We start from the raw sequence: 22132 nt of genomic DNA on the forward strand, positions 1-22132 counted from the left end.
TTAAAGATTTCTAAAAGAGAAGAAAAAATGACTGCAATTGAACAACAATTTATCAAGTTTACTAAGGCCTTGTTTAATATTAGTTTTAAAAATGAACCTATATTGACATTTGTTGTTATTTTTATTATTGTATTATGTTTGTTTTTAAAAGAAAGGTTGGAATAATATGAAGAAAGCAAAGAATAAAAAACATTTTAGTCAACTAGCCTATTTTCAAATTCTAGCAGAAATTGCCACTAATTAAAGATGGTAGTGCTTATTTAAGTTTTAATGATATAGATTCTTAAAGAGGTAGCTTAATCCTGAGCAATCTTTAAAAAATGCACATTTTAAATGGATCACTCTTATCAAATACCTAAAGCATACTTGGAATTTGTCTTCAAGACATAAACACCACTTACCTAGATATTTTCTTTATATTTTCTCTATGCATAAGGATCCAACAAGAATCATTTAGCAAACTGTAATTTCATCATAGTTAAATCTGTTTAGGTTTTAAAAACAATTTTGATCTATACAGTAAGGGAAGATGAAATATGAATGTGTGTACTTCACCTTTTTTATGTAACAAAAGTAAAAGTTAGTGGTTTTAAGAGACATGGTTTTTGAATTACTTTTCCCTCTTTAATATTGCGCATTGTTTTCTGAAAGAATCCTAAGTATCATTTCCACAAAAAACTGTAAAAACACACACTGCCAAATATTTTACAAAGCATGAATTCCTTCAGTTGAACTTGAACATGAGTAGTTCATGTGCATGATTTAGAACTAGAAAAGTCATGGGCCAGCTTTCTACAATGATTTTCAATTGGGGCAGAACTAAAACATCTCAGTTGTCATGCTGTTCTGAAACTGCCAACGGCTCTTAATATTTCTTTTTCTTTATGAATGCCAACATTGCCACTTACGAGCAGGCTACAAAGCTAGGCGTAAGCATTGTTGGGAGAAGCATTCAATCTTGCCTTAAGGATAAGTTCTTTCCAATTACTTATCCAGTTGAAAATTGTACTTTTTCCACATAAGTCAGTGACTAGCATAAGTCTTTTCATATGGATGAAATACAAATGAATTTCCTTTGCATTTAAACCAATCAAATTTTTATTTTTGTTATTGTCTTCTGTAAATGAAGATGACATGTATAGGACTGCTATCTGTGTCTGCAATTGGGGTTGAAAGGATCAACAAAAGACTCAACAAAAGAGTCTTTTCTACATTATATACTAAAATGGACATTGAAACAAAAATCTTTTTTCCCCTTCATATATGAGCAATTTTTAAAAATTCAAAATACCTTTTATAAACTTGTAGTAGGCGTTATACAGGCTTCTCATGGCTAATTCTTGCAGGGGCAGGACATGATCTGTTTCTGTCCCTATAGACTTAACCTCCGATGGGAGGAAAACAGTTAATTGCCCTGATGAGAACGAAAGCAGCTTCACCTCTGAAACTTGAATGGGAGAGCCACAGCTGCAGAGAAACAAGACATTCACAAAGCTGTTACCATTAATTTTTTTAATGTATCAATAAAATGCAATAAATAAAAATATTTAAAATTAATGAGCTTAGCTTTGAGTGGCTAATTTTTCAAAATGAACAGATATAAACCTAATTTCCTTATTAAAAATTCTAAAAATCAAAATATAAATTCATCATGCAATGCTTGGCTAAATGAACACTAATTCAATAAGCTGTCTGGACACTTCTAATGAAGGTTATGTGAACATTAGATTTTGTTTGAACAACTAAGCTCAAGAAGATGTAGACATTTTGCTTTATTCATTAATTTTTTCCTCCTTTTAGTATTCTTCTCCCCAACCAAAATAGTTATCCCCTTTTTGTGAAAAAAAATGGGAGGGGTAAAAATGAATAAAATCATAATTTCAGTTTCTTGGCTTATGATGAATCACCTCAGGAAAAACTGGATTTACAAAGCAAAGTGAGTTTTATTAGCATTGGATATTTCCACTGGCTCTTTTTAGAAATTTAGAATCATTGAGAAAAATAATCAATTGTACAAATAAATTTAAAAACAATTTCTATTCCTTATTTGTTGCCTCTAATTTTGACAGGGGGAACAATGGGTTAGTGTTCTTTAACTGAAAAGTTGGTGCATAGTTTCATTTTTGTTGTCATTTGTCTAGGATTACTAGGACAAACACTAATTTTTTCTTTCATTTTTTTAAAAGTTCTGTTGATGTCCTTTGTTTATTATATAAGTTTTTTCCCAATATGCTTTGGATCTGCCAGAATGTTCCTTTGTAACAACAACAAAAAAAATAGTGAATGACACAAATAGTTAAATCTGACAGCAAATACATGATTATATACCTGCAGTCTTCTATCTTTATATTGAGAGGTGGGAAGGATTTCATCATTTCTTCTCCAGAATCATAATTGGTCATTGTTTGCAATCTGAGTTCATGTCTTTTAGTATTTTCATTTATATTTTCAGGAACATTTTCATGTTCTTTTTATTTAGAGAAATATTATATACTAATAATATCTTGGCTCTCTACAGAAAACAAAATTAGATAAACTCTTCCCTAGGCCAAAAGTAGGCAATGGAAGAAAGAACATATTGGACTGTAAACAGGAAGACTTAGGCCCAGGGCCCAATTCTGAACCTATTAAAGTGTAACCTCAGGCAACTTATTTAAAGACTTTGAATTTTAGTTTCTTTGTGAAGAATCTGGACCAGAGGATTTATAAAGTACCATCCAGCTCTAAAATTCTATCATTTTAAGAATTTTTATAGGGAAAATTTGACAGACTAAAGAAGCCATTCTCACTATTAAGTAATGTTTCCTTTTGTTATTCATTTCATTTGACAAGTATTTGAGTTTGTGAGAGATACTGTGCTAATAAACCTTTCTGGAGATACAAAGATGTATAATATGTGGTCCCTGGCCTAAATAAGTTTATAACCTATTAGAATAGGTAAGACATTATTTGTTGGAAGAAGTCAATCAAATAATTAACAAGTATTTATTATCTACTATATGCCAGGCACTAGGAAGACCAATTTTAGAGAACAATTCACATAAGGAAGAAGTATACTGACGCGGCCTAACGAGTGTTTTATATTGATATTCATATTGCATGTCTATGTATCTTAGTAGGTAGATGCTCAAATATTTTATACATTCTGTTTTTAATTTGATTTCTCTATTTCTGCTGGGGTTTGTTGATAATATGCAGAAATGCTAAGCATTTTTGAGTTTATTTTTTATTCTGCAACTTGATTGAAACTATCATTACTAATAATTTTTAGTTGACTCTTTAGAGTTTTCTAGTCTGATCAGGGAGTTCCATGGACCCTCAAGGTGGGTATGAATAGATTTTAGAGGGTCTGTGAATTTAGATAGGGAAAAAATTACATCTTTATTTTCAATAACTTCTAATAAAAATTTAGCATTTTCTTCAATGACAGATTTAGGAAACAAACTACAGAAATGTTAGCACTATCTATTCTTCTAACAACCAATAGAAATGACAAATACTTTTGTATCATGTTACCATTGTTGAAGACATCTTGAAACACTGTTTATGCTCATCATTATTTCAAAAGAAGAATATATCTATAACTCAATACAAGAGAGGCATACTTAAAGGGCTAGTTTCTGGATTTGTACTCTTTAGTCAAACTTATAACTTAACCTGGTCTCTTTACACTTTGAATAGTTAACATTTATATAGTACTTTAAGATTTACAAAACACCTTACATATATTCTCTCCTTTAATTCTCATAGTGTTGGGAGGTAGGTGATCTCACTGATTCAGAAGTCTCCTCTAATGATTCAGAAAGAGATCTATCCATGTCTGCCCATCCTGTGTATCTCATTCATGGCCTATCAACGCCACAAGATGTCCACCCAGCACCCTGGAGGCCATTCTTATTTTCTTCTGATGTGACAAGGACACCTGTGGAATTCTAGCTGTTCACTCATCATCTCTTTGTTCTTACCATCTGAAGAGCCCATCTTCTCTTCTAAGCAAATATTTCTTTTTATAACACCTTTTACTCCAGTTCTTTAGTTTCTTGTTGGTTATATCTTACAGCCTACATAATTCCTTTGCAGGTAGCAATATTCAAAATCTCACTGTCATGTAACAATTCTGGTAGAATATTAGTATTGAAAAGATGGATATTTGCTTTTATGGGAAGCCTGGGCTCTGTAAAGGAGCCTTGCAATTTCTTGAAAGCAATCTAGCCAACTCTCTTCATGTCAGTCTGTAAGTCAATCAGGTAGTTAGCAAGTATTTATTAAGTGCTTACTACATGCCAGACAATAAGCAGTGTATTAAGAGCAGGAGATAACCAGTTGAGGTAAAAACAGTCCCGGATGTCTAGCTTCCATTCTAATGGGGGAGACAACAAGGAAATCAATAGGTACAAACAAGATAAAGAGAGTAGATGGAAGGTAACTTGAAAGGAGAAAGAAAAGCTGGAGGGCACTGAGAAAGACTTTCTGCAAAAGGTGAGCTTTGAGTTAAGCCTTGAAAAAAAAAACCGGAAAAGTAGGAGGCAAAAATGAGGAAGAACATCCCAGGAAAGTGGGACACCTAGGGCAAAGGTGTGGAATTGGGAGAGGGAGTGTCATGTTCCAGGAAAAGAAAGTAAGCCAGTGTAGCTACATCACTGGTGTGTAGAGAAAAGAGTATAGGAAGACTGAAAAGGCGGGAAGAGGTTGGATTATGAAGAGCTTTAAAATAGCAATAGAGGATTTTATATTTGATGCTGGAGGTACTAGAAGCTACAGGAGTTTGCTAGGGTTGGGGGATGTTAGTGGGGAGTCTGTGCAAAAGAGTGTGACATGCAGAATTGTGTTTTTACAAAAATTAGTTTGGCAGCTGAGTGGAGGATAAGTTGGAGTGAGGAAATACTTTAGGCGAGACCAATTAGAAAGTTATTGCAGTAGTCCTGGTGAGAAGTGAAAGGTTCCTGAACCAGGGTTGTAGCTATACGATTGAACACATCCTCTCCACTGAAGACTTTACTTCATACTTTTCCAATCTTTTCAACTCTCCCCAAAACATCCCTCTCCCTCACTGCACCCCAAACTCTCAGGTAAAAACTTTGCCTCATATTTCACTGAGAAAATTGAGGCTATTCACCAAGACCTCCCTCTTTTCTCTTCCTTTTCATCTCACAGCATTCAAATGCTTTGCCCTCCATCTCCTTCATCCATATCTTACATGAAAAGAAGATAGCTTTTTTGTCATGGCAAACCACTCTGCATTTACAATGATCCCATTCCATGTCATCTTCTCCATCAGGTTACCTTTGCTATCATCCTTCATCTCTCTAATCTTCAATCTCTGTCTTCTGGCCCCCTCTTTGCCACCCACCAACATGCCCCTGTCTTCCTCATTCTTGAAAAAAAATCAATACTTTTTAATCTAACTATCACTGCTGGCTGTGACCTGAGGTGTGGCTCTCTTCCTTCTTAGCTAAAGTCCTTAAGAAGGTCATTTACATTATGGGTTTCTAGTTCTTCTCCTCTCAATTGTTTCTAAACCCTTCAAAATTCTCTCTAAGTCTGCTGGAAGGTGAGGGTTCCTGCTAGAACCATTCATCCATTGTGTTCCCTAAACCTCTTGAGACTCCCATAATTCCATACTAATTACTTTGCCCCAGAATGAGACAACCTCTCTCCCTTCCCAACTACACTTTACTCCCTGATCCCCTGGGAAAACTCCACCCTGAGGTCAAGTCTCTACTCAGAGAGAAGGCCCAGCATCACTGCTACTACTCTCCATTAGCAATTTGCCTCACCTCCACATCTAGTACCCCAGGGAAGATGAAAAACAATCAGAACTCATTCTTTGGTGAGCAATACCCACTCCATGCACAATTCTGTCATATCTTCTTCATCACAATGATTATTAACCCTTGGCTATCACTGTATAAATCCTGTTCTCTATCTCCCACTTTCTGTTTCCTTATTCCCCTCAAATCAGCCCCCCCCAACCCTTCCCACTGCACATCTGCCCACTCCTTCCAGGAAGGCCTGCACCAGAGTGAAGAAGTCTTTTTTCATCTTAATCCTTTCCCTTTCTCACTTCTTCCATCTTCTTGCACTCTCTGAGACATAGCTCCCTTCTGATGACATCAAATCCTTGGCTACCCTTCTTCTCAGCACTGGTTGTGTTTCCATTCATAATCCTCAATTCACTGGTCATGGTAGGAGAATTGACAAAATCCTCTACATTCATAAGTGATATCATTCCTTTGTGTCGTTTAAAATTATTCTAAGACCTGGGAAACTATGTCTCCCAGGACTCCCTGCTACAACTTCTCCCGATACCTTCCACTTCCTTTGTGCAGGGTGTCCGAGAAAGTATAAAAGAGAGAATTGTGTGCCTTTTGGTTCTCTCAGCTCTCTCTCAACTCTCCGCACTCTCTGGACCTGGAGGCTGGTCTTCCCTGGCTCTTGACCCTGAAGGCTCTCCACCCTGGAGGAGTGCCTACCAGAGGAGACCTTTTTTTCCTACCTAACTTTTCCCTTTCCTAACTAAATAAAACCTAGCTATTCTACAATAGGTGCTACCTGATCTTTATAGAGCTCCAAAGAGCTCGGGTCAATTTCCCATTGGGTCTGGGGGCTACCGGCTGGGCTACCTTCCTTTCCTTCCTTTGGCTTTCTTTTCCTTTCCCTTCCTTCTCCTATCCTACCTTACCTTCTTCCTATCTCCCCACCTCACACTTTCTAATCTTCAGCAGCTTTTCTCTTTAATATCCCCACTCTTTCACTAATCTTTATCCTTACCTACTATTTGCTTCCTTACTCCCTACAAATATATCCACGTTTTTCCCATTCTAAAAAAACCCTCATTTGATTCATTCATCAACAATAATTATCATCTTATATGTCTTCTCCCTTTCTTGGATAAACACTTTAAGAAGGCCCATCTACAACTGATATTTCCCCTTCCTTCTCACTATCTTAACTCTCTTCAGTCTGACTTCTGACCTCATCATTCAACTGAAATGATTGTCTCCAAAGTCACCAATGAGCTCTTTGTTTCAAATAATGCCTTTTCTTAGTCATCATTCCTTCTTCACATCCTTCAATCACTCTCTTCTTAACACTACTTTTCTCTTTGTGACACCATTCTTTCTTGGTTTTTCTCCTACTTGCCTGACTTTTAAATTTTCTTTGCTGAAGCTTTATCCAAGTGAGGCCCCTAAACCAGGAGTGGCCTCCAAGGGTCTATCCTGGACCCTCTGCTCTCTTTCTCTATTATTTTACTTGATGATTTAATCAGCTGCTACGTATTCCATTATCATTTCTTTGCAGATCATTCGCAGACTTGCCTGTCCAGCCCTAATCTACAGACTCATATATCCAACTATCTATACTGAACAGTAAGGTGCTTATTAAAATGCTTCTTGCTTATTTGTAGAAGGATGGTACAAAGTATATATTGTCCTTTTTTTCCAATGTTGATTTATTTTGTTGATCTTTTTCTTCCTCTGTTTTAAAAAAAGAATAAAGGGATTCCTCTCTGGGAGGAGTTAAGGGATGTATACTGGGTGGGGGGGATTTACACAATGTTAGAACAGAAGACACCAATAGTTTTTTTTTGTTGTAATGATTGTTGTTTCTAAAGTCAACATGAAAAAGAATGTATTATGTATTCCTTTTGAGAATGTTTGGTGTGCCCATATTTATAAACTTACCAAACATTCCACTTTGTGGAGCCTCAACAGGATTCTGCTAATAAATCAAGTAGCATTTATTAAGAGCTTATAATATACAAGGCACTGTGCTAAGTGCTAGGGAAAAAAGATAAAAGTGAAATAAAATCCTCAAAGAGTTTATTTGCTAATGGGGGAGATAGCATGTATGTATAGGAATATATAAAAAAAATGCATACAAAGTATTCCTTCATTATTCCTCATGAATTCAGAGGAGGAAATAGGTGAATCTTATGCTTTAGTCCTCCTATAAGTCTGTTCCTCTTGATGCTTCTTAAAGCCAGTATGTGCTCCTGAGGCCTCTAATTTCTCACTGTTTTGTTGTTGTTCATTGCTAGAGATGCTTCCTTACTTTGTGAGATAGCTAAGTTTTTTCTCTCTTAAACTTCAGCTTCTTGCTTTCCGGGATTTTTGAGGTTGCTAGAAATCTGACCTTCAGAGAGCTGAGGAATTATTTTACTTTATGTAAGAATGTTTTCCTGTCCTCATAAAACCTAAATTACAAAAATGGAATCATTTTTATTGGAAAAATTGAAGGAAACAGGAGTATAGTGCTGTTCAGATTAAATAATGTCTAACAGCAATGATTTTAGCCTCAGTCAAGCATATATCCATTTATTGCTGCCATTATGACTGAAAGATTTTGCCATCTGCTCAACACATACTTTCCTGTTTTGGGATCTACATTACAGCCACCTCCTTGCCTTTTGATTGTTTTCTTTTATCACATGCCTATTTAATAATCTTTTATTCCTAAATATGTAATGCTTTAGATGAAAATGTTGCCTATGTTAGCCACAAAGTTTTTGTGAACTAGTGTTTCCTACTTTTGTTTTCCTTTCCTCAATGGCCTCAATCATATATTAAGAGAAGCTTAAGATGTATATAATACAATTCACATTTTTTCAAAATACTATTGGTCTTTGCCACAAAGAAAACTTGTGGGCATATTAACTTCTGACAGATCTTATTTTTTTTTCATTAAAACAACAAGGTATTTGTAGTTCTCAAAAATTTATTTAAAAATTTACTTTGCTTTGTGATTCTGATGGATTCAAGGTCTAAATGACTGAACTGAAAAATAGCTAGTTTTGGTAGCACCTAGGATTTTGTTTATGACTTTGTTTTCCCCTTGGACATTCAAGGGCATCTGCTGGGATAGAAATTGACCTATAGCCACATATACTGTCCCAACAACCTATATTATCAATCAAAAACTTAACCAAGAATCTGCTGTTTACTCAGTCTAAATATAACATGTTTATCATAAGGAATTTAATATCTAGTTGGGAAACCAGACTACATGGAATGAGTAAACTATACAAGACCAAACTGAGTAGTATCAGCTAATATTGTAGGGAATTTGGGCAATCTAAACCACAAAATTCTATACAAAAGGTGGGACTGGGCCCTCAAGGAGTATGATGGGTAGAAGGAATAGACAGAGGAATACTGAAAGCCATAATTAGGAACATTTGTATCTTGAGGAAAAATATACCTAGGACATGGTACAGAGCAACACAGAGGGCAACCTGGGTAGGAAGGGGATGGCTACTGCCTCACAGAGTGAAACAGAGATCTCTGTGGGGTGACTTCTGGATTCGGCAAGGTCAGGCTGATCACTCCCAAAATAAGCCACCTGGCAATTATTGTGATATATGTAACTAGGTGCTTAAGTCACTTGTCCCTAGTACTTCTCCACTGTGTTAATCTAGTTAAGGAAACCTAGTTAAATCATTCTATGAGGCTGCAAATCTTATAATACTGTGTTTTTTGCTACACAGCAATATAATCATAGACCAAAAGCAGGGCTGATACTATATACTTTTTAACATAAATCCTAGTTATTTAGTTGGACACATTTCTTTGGTCTTCCTTGACAACAGTGTCTTTATGGAAATAAACATTGCTTAGAAGTACAACACACTTAACATAGATAAACACTGGCTGTCCTAACTTGTCAGAATAGGCTGTGGTATATTGATAGGCAGTTTGTCTGTCCCTGGTTAAATTCCTAAGATTTTTCCCTTCTGTTTGACAGATTTGTATAACATTTTTGATGAATGCTTTATTGTGGCAGAGGTCCACCAGATTTCATGGCTGAAGGGTTAGTGCCATTAATAATGCTAATAAATTTGTCCTTTTTAAAACATTGTAATTTTTTACTTTACCTTTTCTTTACCCTCTTAAGACACAGCCTACAAGTTACTTTCTTCCTACTCTCTGAAGGTTTAAGTATTTTGTGAAGCTTTTTCTAACCTAATGTGCCTAAGCTTGTCTAAATTCCTGAGGATATTTTGGACACCCTTTTAGTAGTTTATCTTATATCTCTTTTTTACATAAAGAGAATAACTTGTAAATATACTGTAACATATTGCATTGAAATATATAAGGTCATATGAATGTAGTTCTCTTTTCTTCTTTCTCATGAAATTTTAATTACTAGTGGCAAAGTCTTTGCTTTCAGAAATTTATCTTGATACTTTCTAAAGTATCTTTCTAAAGATATCAATGTTGAGATTATTAAATCAATGAATGAAAATAAAATGTAAGTTTAATTCTTATTCTAATTTAATGATTATGTAGTATGCCTCAAAACTTGCCATAAGTGATAGAGAAAATGTAGTAAGTTAAAATAATAAAAAATGCTTTTAAGCCAACTCTTCAAGCAGTTTCAAGAATTTTTTTGTCATTATAATTAACCTGCTTTGAAAATGCAGAAATTTAATTAATTGTAGGTAAAGTTTTTTGGTGGTGTTTTTGTTTTTTAACCAGTCATTTCATCTGTGTTGGAAGTTCTCAATAAGGAACTTTCACTACCAATTCAGACTGACATCTCTTCTGTAACTTACTGTCTAAGGAGAGTTGCCTGGGAATTTAAGTAATTTGCCAATAGTCATATAGGCGATAATGTGCCAGAAGTAGGACTCTGATAATAATGTGTGTGAGGCTGGTTTTCTATTTGCTATGTTATTTATATCTTATTTCCAAATATATATGAGCATATTAGATGTTATACATGTATTATATATAATAAGCATGTTATATATACATCTTAAGTATAATTATAGTTATGTACAATGAGAGTCAGTATCAGTTACTTTATTCCTCAGAATTTATCTGGTATATATGGTTCTCATTGTCTCTCAATCCTACAGGGCAAAAAAGCTAAGAACTATTAGTATTATATGGCATTTGAAGGGTTTTTTTTTTTTTAAACCCTTGTACTTCCGTGTATTGTCTCATAGGTGGAAGAGCGGTAAGGGTGGGCAATGGGGGTCAAGTGACTTGCCCAGGGTCACACAGCTGGGAAGTGGCTGAGGCCGGGTTTGAACCTAGGACCTCCTGTCTCTAGGCCTCACTCTCACTCCACTGAGCTACCCAGCTGCCCCCGGGTTTTCTTTTTTAAACTTAATTTTTTCTTATTTTCATTTCTAAATCTTGCCCTCCCCATCCCATACCCAGAGAAGGCAAGAAAAACAAAGTCCATTACAAATATGTATAGTCATGCAAAATAAATTCCCACATGTCTAGGAAAAAAGAAAAGAAATAGGAAAAGAAAAGGTGCTCCAAACTGTATTCTTGAGTCCATTACTTTTTCTTTCTTGGAAGGATAGTAAATTTCATCATGAATCGATTGCAGATGTGGTTGGTCATTGTGTTGACCAGTGTTACTGAGCCTTTCAGCGTTTATCTTTACAATCATTGTCATTATCCAAATTATTCTCTTGGTTTTGTTCACTTCACTTTGCATCAGTTCATACAAGTTTTCGCAGATTTTTCTGAAACCATCTGCTTCATTATTTCTTATAGCATGATAGGGTTCTATTACATGTATATATGTGTGTATATGTATAAACCATAATTTGTTCAGCTATATCTAAATTGATGAGCATTCCCTCAGTCTCCAATTCTTTGCTAACACAAAAAAGCTGCTACACATATTTTTGTACATATAGGTTCTTTTCCACATTCTTTGATCTCTGAAGGAGAGATGTAGTAGGAGTATTGCTAGATCAAAGGGTATGCCCAGTTTTATAGATTTTTGTGTACAGCTCTAAATTGCTTTCTAGAATGGTTGGACCTGTTCGTAGTTTAACCAACAATGCACTGAAGTACCAGTAGTAAGTAATGCCATGTTCCATTTTTGTTAGATGAGTATTTTAAATATTAATCTCATAATACCCATCAGGTCATAGAGAGAGATAAAGAAAGAAAAGTCTTCTTTTCTAGACATGGGGCCAGCATTCAAAAAAGAAAAACAACTGGAGGGTTTAGGACAAGATGAAGGTAGTCCAGGTTAGTTATAAAATAGAATTCACAAAGGAAAGTATCAAAAATAAGATAGATAAGAGCCAGATGTGGGCCTTGAGTGAGTGGCCTAGGAATTTGTAATTTATTCCACTGAATAGGAGGTCATCAACAGTTCTTAAGTATGGAAGTGATTTCTTCATACTTGTGCAGTAGGAAGTTTCTTCTGGAAGCACTGTGAAAGATAGTTTGAAAGAGCAGAAGCTAAGAGTATGGATACCAGATATATGCTTACTACAAGAGTTCTGGCAAAAAGTAAATTGAAGAATGTAAAGGAGAGAGAAGTTACAAGAGATATTTTGGAAATAGGATCCAAAGGATTTGCCAACTGATTAGATAGTTGGAGTGAAGGGAAAGGAAGTCATGACACCAAGGTTCTATGCCTGGTTGTCTGGGAATGATGGAAATTAGAATTTGGAAAGAGGGGAGCAAGTTTTGGAGAGAAGATGATGGGTTCAGTTTGTTACTGAGTTGTTACTGACATTGAATCTGAAGTTTAGCAGAACATCCATAACTCTCTTAATCCCACTGTAAGAAACGAGGCCTTCTCTTTTCAGCTCTCTTGTGTGACTTCTTATTATTCCTCTGCTGCCCTCGGGCAAGGTTGTTGGTATCTCAGTCTTCTATAACTTTCTTCTGCAACTTTAAGTTATGAAAGAAATGGATCCAGGGCCTGGGCCATGTACTTCATACCTTCATTCCTCCCATGTGGTTACTTTTCATGGTATTGTTCACTCTAGACCTAGTGGTTATGATCTGGGAAAGTCCTAGGAGAGAAAAAACTTTTCACTGTTTTCTCATGCTATTTCTCCCCTGGGTTTCAACTTCAGTGCTTTTTGGCCTCTCCTATCATCTGGAATATTAATAAGGTTGGCCCTTGGAAATCCACATTCTTTCTGTTTTTCTTTTTTTTTTTTCCCCCTCTTCTATCTTCTCTCAAGTCACCGTTACTAATCCTGGCTTGTCTGACTCAATCAAATATTACTAGCCAGATTTTCATCAGCTTGCTCAGCTTCTGTTAGTGAAACTGTGCTGTCTTGGCACTGGGATATTACTATTTCCAGCTCCTCCCTTATCTCAGTGCCCTGTTTTGGGGTACTTCCTTCTGGTGGTAGATCCCACAGACTTACATACTTTTGGCATAATTACAATATACAATAGATGTATAACAATATCAGCAGTTCTCCTTACTAACACATAATGCCTTCCTGGGTGGATTGGACCAAGTATACATGAGGGAAATATGAGATGACAGTGGTTAAATTGGAAGGGGTTTGAGGGATCAACATATAAGGAATCTCAAGGAAAAGAAGATACCTGAGGCATGGAAAAAAAATCTTAGACCATGTTAATATTGACAAAGGCAACTGAAAGACTATCAATAAGTACTCACATATATGCCTAAACTCCTATCTACACAAAATCTTTATGACATTTATATCTGAATGTAAGGTTTTTGATGAGGGTATTAGCAGTAAACAAGTGGGCTTTCTAAAATATTATTTAGTATTATTTTTATAATTTATTATTATGATAGTATTATTATTACTAAATAATGGGCTGCATTTCCTCCATTTGACAATTAACTGAAAGCTGTAAAAACATAAATCTTATTGTAATTATTATTATTTTTTAATTATTAAAAAAGAATTTTATTTGGTAGAACAAAATATTAACTTATAGGTTCTTTTATAACAGTGTCTCTCATCCATATATCTAATAGTTGAAGATCTCTTGGAAAATATAACAAAAGAAATAAATAATAACTCTTTGAGAATAAATATAATGCATGGCATTCAGTCAGCCAGCAAGCATTTATTAGGTACTCTGTGCCAGGCACTATGCTGGGTGCAAGGAATAAAAAGAAAGGGAGAAGAAACCCCAGCCCTCAAGGAGTTCACATTCTAATAAGCGGAACACACAAACATCTAGGCACACAGCTCCCTTCTTTTCCGGCTTTCATACACCTTGCTCCCACCATATGTTTGTCAATTCAGTGATTGCCCTCCTATTTTTTAAAAAAATTAGAAGATTTAAGTTTTGGGCATTTTTCCTGGCTCTCCTCCAAGCCTGGAATGCTCTCCTTTCTCATCTCTCCCTACTAGCCTCCCTGACTTCCTTTAAATATCAAATATCAATTTTTTCTACAGAAAGCCTTCCCTAAATCCTAATTCTAGTGCCTTCCCTGCTATTTCCTATATGTCCTGTACATATTTGTCTGCTTTTTGTCTCCCCATTAGATTATGACTTCTGGAGAGCTAAGACAATCTTCTGCCTCTTTTTATATCCTCAGTGTTTATCGTAGTGCCTGACACATAGTAGGCACTTAATAAATATTTATGGCCTAATAAGCAGTCTATCAATTGATTAACTCACTACATGCAAAATATATACATGGCAAATTGGTAGTAATCTTAGAGGGAAGGTATTAGCAGTAAATAGCAGGAGGGAGACACCAGGAAAGGCCTCTTGCAGAAGGCAGGATTTTAGCAGAACTTGAAGGTAACTAAGAGGTTGAGATAAGGAAGGAAAACATTCCAGGCAAAGGGAACAGTGAGTAGAAAGGCAGAGTCAGGAGATAAAGTGTCTTGTGAGAGGAACAGCAAAATACCAAAATAACTATATAATCATACAGTACATGGAGTGGAATAAAGTGTGGGAAGACAAGGAAGGGGGGGCTCAATTATGAAGGGCTTTAAAAATTAAACAAAGAATTTTATCTTTTATTTTGGGGGTAAGAGTGGGCCATTGTTTACTAAATGGGGGTGAGGGAAGTTTACTGAATGGGGGTGAGGGAAGGAAAGAAGATGGCCACACTTTACTTCAAATATGTTAAGTTTAACAGCTAAAAGGAGGACATATGGATGGGGGAGACTTGTGGCAGAGAGAGACCAACCAGTAGGCTATTGCAATATAGATGGTTCTCATTTTGCATAACTAGACTATTCCACAGATCTATACTTAAAGTGATTTTTATGTACTACAAAATTTGCCCCTACTCACATACTTCATTTGGCCTATGTAACAAAGGCATATACAAAATAATACTTTCATGCAAGTCATAAAATATACTAAAATACAGACATATTAATACTGTACCAAGATAATGAATAGAATTATGAAATGAAAGTTAAAGTTAATGATTAAGTAAGCAAAGTATCATAAAATTAACCTGACCTCAGCAATCTAGAGTTTGATAAATCCAAAGATTTCAGGTTTGGGGATAGGAACTCACTATTTGACAAAAACTGCTGGGAAAATTGGAAAATAGTATGGCAAAAATTATGTTTAGATCAATATCTCACACTCTATACCAAGATAAGGTCAAAACAGGTATATGATTTGAACATAAAGAGTGATATTATAAGCAAATTAAAGGAACAATAGAATAGTTTACCTATCAGATCTATGGAGAAGGGAAGAATTTATGGCCAAACAAGAGACAGAGAACATTTCAAGATATAAATGAATCATTTTGATTATACTAAATTAAAAAGGGCGTGTACAAACAAAAGGAGCACAAGTAATATTAGAAGGGAAAAACAAAATGGAGAAAAATTTATAACATATTTCTCTGATAAAGGTCTTATTTCTCAAAAATATAAAGAACCAAGTCAAATTTATAAGAATTCAAGTCATTCCCCAGTTGATAAATGGTCAAAAGATATGAACAGGCAGCTTTCAGGTGAAGAAATCGGAGCTATCAATAATCACATGAAAAAATGTTCTAAATCTCTCTTGATTAGAGAAATGCATATTAAAACAACTCTGAGGTAGCACCTCACACCTATCAGATTGGCTGAGTAAGAGAAAATGATAAATATTGGAGGGGATGTGGCAAAATTGGGACACTACTGTCTTGCTGTGATACAGCCATTCTGGAGGACAATTTGGAATTATGCCCAAAGGGCATACCTTTTGATCCAGTAATAAATATCACTACTAAGTCTGTATCCCAAAGAGATTAAAAAATGGAAAATGACCTTTTTGTACAAAAATATTTATAGCTGCTCTTTTTATGGTGACAGAGAATTGGAAAATAAAGGGATATCCCTCAATTGGGGAATGGCTGAACAAAATGTGGTATTTGATGGTGATGGAATACTATTGTGCTATAAGGAATAATGAACAGGATGATTTCAGAAAGAACTGGAAAGACCTATGTGCACTGATGCAGAGTGAAGTAAGCAGAACCAGGAAAACATTCTACGTAGTAATAGCAATAATATGGAATAATCAAATGTGACAGACTTTGTTACTAACAGCAGTACAACGATCCAGAAGAATTCTGAGGGACTTATGAAAAAGAATGATATCCACCTCCAGAGAAAGAACTGTGGAAAATGATGATGAAAGCATATGATTTATCACTTGTTTATTTGAGTATATATTTGGGGATTTTGGTTTATAAGATTACTCAAAAAAATGAATAATACAGAAATATGTTTTGTTTGATAATACATGTAAAACCCAGACTGAATTGCTTGCCAGCTCTGTGAGGGGGTAGGGAAGAAGAGAGGGAGACAATTTGGAACAAATAACTTTAGAAAACTTATGTGGAAATTTGTTATTAAAATGAAAATAATTTAAATTTTAAAATCTTAGAGTATTTGGATCCATCTTGTCAATACAAGAAAAATAATTTATTTAAATTATTTAATTATTCATCAATTAACTAAATTAAATATTTAATTAATTTAATAAAATTATTTAAAAATAATTCATTTAAATGAAATACTTTTGCCAGCTGTTTGTTGTGAACCTTTTTGGTTTAAGCTTGGATTCTGAAGCTTTCCTTTCTTCTTTTGCAATCTTTGCAGCTAATACTCAGTTAATAATTTCTCCATCTCTAGAATAGGAGCTTTGAGAGATGAGTCAACTTCCTGCAAGCACTGCTTTTTTCAGTGCTCCTTTAACTGAGTAGCATCTTTTTCACAATTTTGTAGAATTATTTTTTTCTAGTAGTTCTTTTCACTTAGATTGTTAAAGTCATTGTGTATGAAGTTTTCTTGTCCCTATTTACCTCACTTTTAGTTCATCTGCCTTTCCATGTTTCTCTGTAGTAATCGTATTTGTTACTTCTGATGGCACAGTCATATTGCATTACAATTATATACCACATTTTTTTAGCCATTTTCCAAAAGATGAACATCTATTTTATGTCCAGTTGTTTGTCAATGTAAAAAATACTGCTATAAATATTTTCAAGTTTATGGAACCTTTTATTTTTAATCAATCATGTCGTTGAAATATATTCCTTGCAATAAAATCACTGAATCAAAGGACATGAATATATATATATATATATGTATTTTAATTTGTTTATTTTCATCCTACATTCTCTCCCTTACTCCACCCCCCCCATCCATTGAGAAGACAAGAAACATGATACTTATACATATGAAGCCATGGAAAACATGTTTCCACATTAGACATATTGTGAAAAAAAAAGACAAAGTTTTAAAAAGCACTTCAATATATACTCAAAGTTTATCAGCTCTCTCTCAAGGAGGATAGCATTTCTCATCCAAAGTCTTCTGAAATTGTCATGGACCACCATATTGATTAGAATAGCTAAGTCTTTTACAACTGATTATTGTTACGATACTGCTGTTATTATTGCATACATTGTTCTCCTAGTTTTACTAACTTCATTTTGCATCAGTTCATATAAATCTTTCAAGGTTGCTCTGAAACCATCCCCTTCATCATTTTTTATAGCACACTAGTATTCTATCACATTTAAATACTGTAAATTGTTTAGCCATTCCTCAATTAATGGGCATCCCCTCAATTTGCAATTCTTTTTTATTTTAATTCTTAGAAATGAGCAATTTAGGTCATTTGTTTACATCTGTGTTTGTATCCATGAAGTCTTTATAGAAGGTAGGTAGCAGCAAAAAAACACACAATTAGTCAATAAGGCATTTGTGGACCTAAATTATTGCAACCTCATTATATTGTCACTCCAAAATTCATATTTTATGCCTTTTCCCTTTTTCCACTGTATGATCTTATAAGAAGTATGGGCTCTCTATAAGGATCAGTAATGATTTTTTGTCCCTCAAAGCTTATTTACTGGTTCGTTGCAGTAGCCACAGAAGTGAAAGTACTGATGTGTTATGATTGAATCTCTTTCCTCCTGACGCTATCATGAGGAGGAATATGATCAAGCTATATTGTATTCATTATTGTGAGGTGGTGTGATATAGGAGAAAAAATATTAGCTTTAGAAATGAAGAGAAATGGGGGCTTGAATACTAATGCCAATATTTACTTACTGCGATCTTGGACAAATAACTGAACCTTTATGTGCCCCAATTTTCTCATCTGTAGAAGTGCTGCAAGAATTGCAATATTCTACATCAGAGTTTTTACAAGAAAGGAATATGAGGAAGTTTTTGAGTTACACATGTACGTAAACCCTTATAATTTTAGATGATCTCCAATGTTCCTTTTAAATAAAAATTCTAGGACACAACTTAAAATAGCTTCTGTTTGTTAAGGAGACAAACAGAACAAAACTTAATGCATAATTTCAATTTTATTTCTCTTTAACAAAAAGTTTGTTTTTCTTCTTTTTACTGCCCTGCCCAACATCTGGTAGAGGAACAAATAAGTAGTAAAATGGTTTTAAAAAGGAGAAACAAAGAGTTAGATAGTTCAAAAGCTTTATGAATACTTCAAAAACAGTCAAGACAGCTACAATTTTGTTTAAAGTAAGAAAAAAGAAATGACCATTCATGAAGAAATACAAAAATTTTATTAAACACATGCTATATGCCAACCACTCTGCTAAGTGTTGGGGAAAACAAGAGTAAAAGCAAGATAGTCTCTGCTTGCTCAAGAAACTCTCACTCTTGTTGGGGAAGGCACACATTAAACAAAAAGTCCAGCTGCATGGTGGAAAGAAAGATTTGGAAGATTTGGAACTCTGGGACAGCATAGGCCAAAGGAAGAAAATAAGAAGGAAGACAAAGGAAGATGGGTAATCCCAGCGGTGGGCTTTCCCACTGCCTGGATGATTAGAATAGGTTCAGGGATGGCCTGAGAAAGTTGGCAAGAGGAAAATAAGAGAGAAATATTATCACTAAGGTCCCCATTTAAGGAGAGAGAGAAAAAAAATGACAGGGAGGACTGGATCTATGATTTCATTGGCATAAATAACTGCTACAAATAAAGTTCAACATCTTTTCTCAACTACTAGTCTTAGAGAATTGCCAAGAATATTGAAATGTTAAGTGATTTGCCTGTATAGCCTATATATACAGAATGTGTCAGGAGGCTGATCCTGAAAACAGGTCTTCCTATTTTTCCAGCCTGGCTCTTTATGTACTCTGCCATACTGCATCTCATTGTCTCTTAAACAGATAAGGAGAAATGAAGAGGAAAAAAATATTATTTGAAAATTGACCAGTTAAATTTAATGTCTGACAATCCACAATGAAAATAAATCTACTAATGTAAAAATGCTTATATAAAAGGGCAAGACATGCTATTTAGCCAATCTCAGTTTTTAAACAAAATGTAAACTTGCTGAAGGGACAGATGATATATTATAGAGGATGAGGAGTGCTTGAGTTGTGAACTGCATAAGCTATGAGATTAAAATATTCAATGTACTTTGTCCTTAATTCTATTAAGGACATGAAACTAATTAAGGACATTTAACTAACATGAAAGTTCTTTCTTATAATATATAAAATAATTAAAAGAGAATTATTATAGAATTTTTATTTTGAACAATAATTTTTAAAAGTCATTTTAAGCAAAAAGGGGAAGAAAGAACAGAAAAAGATGTTAAAAACAGAGGGAGAATATGTATGTAAAGAAGTATAAGGAAGGGAGAAAAAAATAATTTGAAGAATGAAGGGGAGAAAATGGCCAACTGGTAAAAAAGAGAAAGCAGATGGTGAAAGATTTTAGAATTCTGATTGCCACAAGTCCAAAAGAATGGAAATGAAACATGCCATTCACCTCCTGACAAAAGCCAAAAGGAACTTAAAATGCAGAAGAGATATACATTTTCAGACATGCCCAATGTGGGAATTTGTTTTGCTGTAGTGTATAGCTATGTATTGAGGGATTTATTTTCTTTTGTTGTTGATTTTTTTCTCCTTAAATAGGAGGTGGGATTGGTAGCCATTAATTTAAAGATAAAAATAGAAAAAAAGAGACTAATGCTATAAAACACTAAATTTCAATATAATTTTCTATGCAATGGTGCTGCTCTGAATTAAAACTCAGACACTGAACCATACTGCCAAAGAACAGTGAAAATATATTGGATCATCTTGCTACTAAAGACAGCATTTTGGTCCACTACTTTATAATGGGATAGAAAAGCTACTAATAGTACTGTTATAGGGAATGAATGTGGTACATTCCACAAAATGTAATTAAAATGGAATCCATTTTTATTCAAAATTACTGTGTAGCTAAAACACTTGGTATATAATTAAATAAATTTTATAAAAGGTGGTGGATAAGTAGTGTCACAGAATCACAGAATGCTAAAGCTACAAAGGATAGAATAAACTGTCTAGTCCAGGGATATTGAATCTTTTTTTTTCTGTCCCTTTGAAAAAGGAAGTCTGTTAATTTCTTTGTATCTAGTATCTTGAGAGATTTAAGTTATTCGTTAGTAATACTGGCTTGCTTAGACTTGGAGAGGTGGTGCTAGGATCAATTTGTTATTTATATGTGAGGGGCTAGAGGAGTCAAAGGTATAATAGATCCAACACAGACACTGCTGACTTCTCTTTTATTGCTTATGTTGAAGTAGTCTCTTTTTTTAAAACATTTTTTAATATTCATTTTTAACATGTTTACATGCTTCATGCCCCTACTTTCCCCTTCACCCCCACTCTTCCCCCACCCATGGCCGATGCGCATGAAGTAGTCTCTTTTTCTGGCAAACCTGATTAGCAACAAACTTTTTTACTGTTTTACCTAAAGACCCCAAAGTTGGTTCCAGTTAGCTGACTGGTCATTCCAGGTCATTAGAATGAAATTCTGTTATTGGAGCAATATTTAACATTCTAATTTTAAAATGTTTCCTGTAGTTATGGTCCTAGAAAACATTTTAAACTGTAGTAAAGATACTTTGCAATTTTGTAGGAGGAAAATTACTAAATTCATGGCAAATCTTCTAGTTTCAACAAGTTTGCTAGAATTCAATTTGCAGTAATGCATCTGAATTTATTTTTCTTTTAACTGGGAGATATTTTAAGTAGGTGACTATTTGAACTAAATGTTTAATGCTTTAAAATGTTTTCAAATGAAACCTACATTTTTTTGCTTCTAATTATCTTTTTCTATACTAGTGAAAAAGATTTCATAACAGTAGTATCAAGAATAAAGATTTTTTAAATTATACAATTACTGATAAATGAAGTAGAAATAACTACCTGTGAAAAATAAAAGTTTATTATATAAAATGTGAAATTAATCTTACCCACTGCAACCGATGACCTTATTATACAAATAGGAGGGCAAGCCTTTCAGGTGAATGTTGTTATCCACATATACATATTGTAGTTCTCGAGAGCGACCTAAATCTGGGCCAGAAAAGGATATAATAAGAGAAATAGCTTTGGCGATATGAAGGAACACTGGACCTAGGTTTGCCTTAAGATGGTTTAGTTCAAAGAAAACTAGATTTAGAGTCAGAAGAATTTTATCCATATCCAGCTCTTCTACTTATGATCTTTGTGACCCTGGGCAAGTTATTCTAACCTCTTTCAATTTCTGTTTTCCTCATATGTAAAATGAAGGCAATGGATTACATGGCCTGTAATGCCCCTTCTCACTCCAAATTTATGCTCCTTATAAGTTCTGGGTCTGTTACAAACATATTGATTGCCCCTGGGCAAATCATATAACCTGAGACTTGTTGGCTACTCCGTAAAAAAAGAAAGTTGGCCTACATGATCTAAGGCCTCCAAGTCTTGCCATTTTTTCTATTCTAATTAAAAAGAGACAAATACCAAATAAAATTCTGAAACTGAATATAGATTAAAATGTACTTTTATTCCAGATTTTAAAAATAGTTAGAGAGAAGACTAAAATAACATTAGTCTTTATGTTCAATTCAACAAATATTAAGTACCTATATT

General features: G+C 34.5%; 1 protein-coding gene across 2 annotated transcripts in view; it reads right to left on the minus strand.

The window, feature by feature from the left end:
• LRRC28 (leucine rich repeat containing 28) overlaps positions 1-22132 on the minus strand; it is a 167765-nt gene that overhangs the window by 14737 nt on the left and 130896 nt on the right. For both annotated transcript variants that reach the window (XM_044665420.1, XM_044665419.1), the window contains 2 exons: positions 21472-21574; positions 1292-1467 (listed from right to left, as the gene is read on the minus strand). In XM_044665420.1, coding sequence (XP_044521355.1) covers positions 1292-1467; positions 21472-21574 — 279 coding nt within the window. The remainder of the gene's footprint in view (positions 1-1291; positions 1468-21471; positions 21575-22132) is intronic.

The sequence above is a fragment of the Gracilinanus agilis genome, chromosome 2 (genome assembly GCF_016433145.1).
Source record: "Gracilinanus agilis isolate LMUSP501 chromosome 2, AgileGrace, whole genome shotgun sequence".
NCBI classification, from domain to species: Eukaryota; Metazoa; Chordata; class Mammalia; order Didelphimorphia; family Didelphidae; genus Gracilinanus; species Gracilinanus agilis.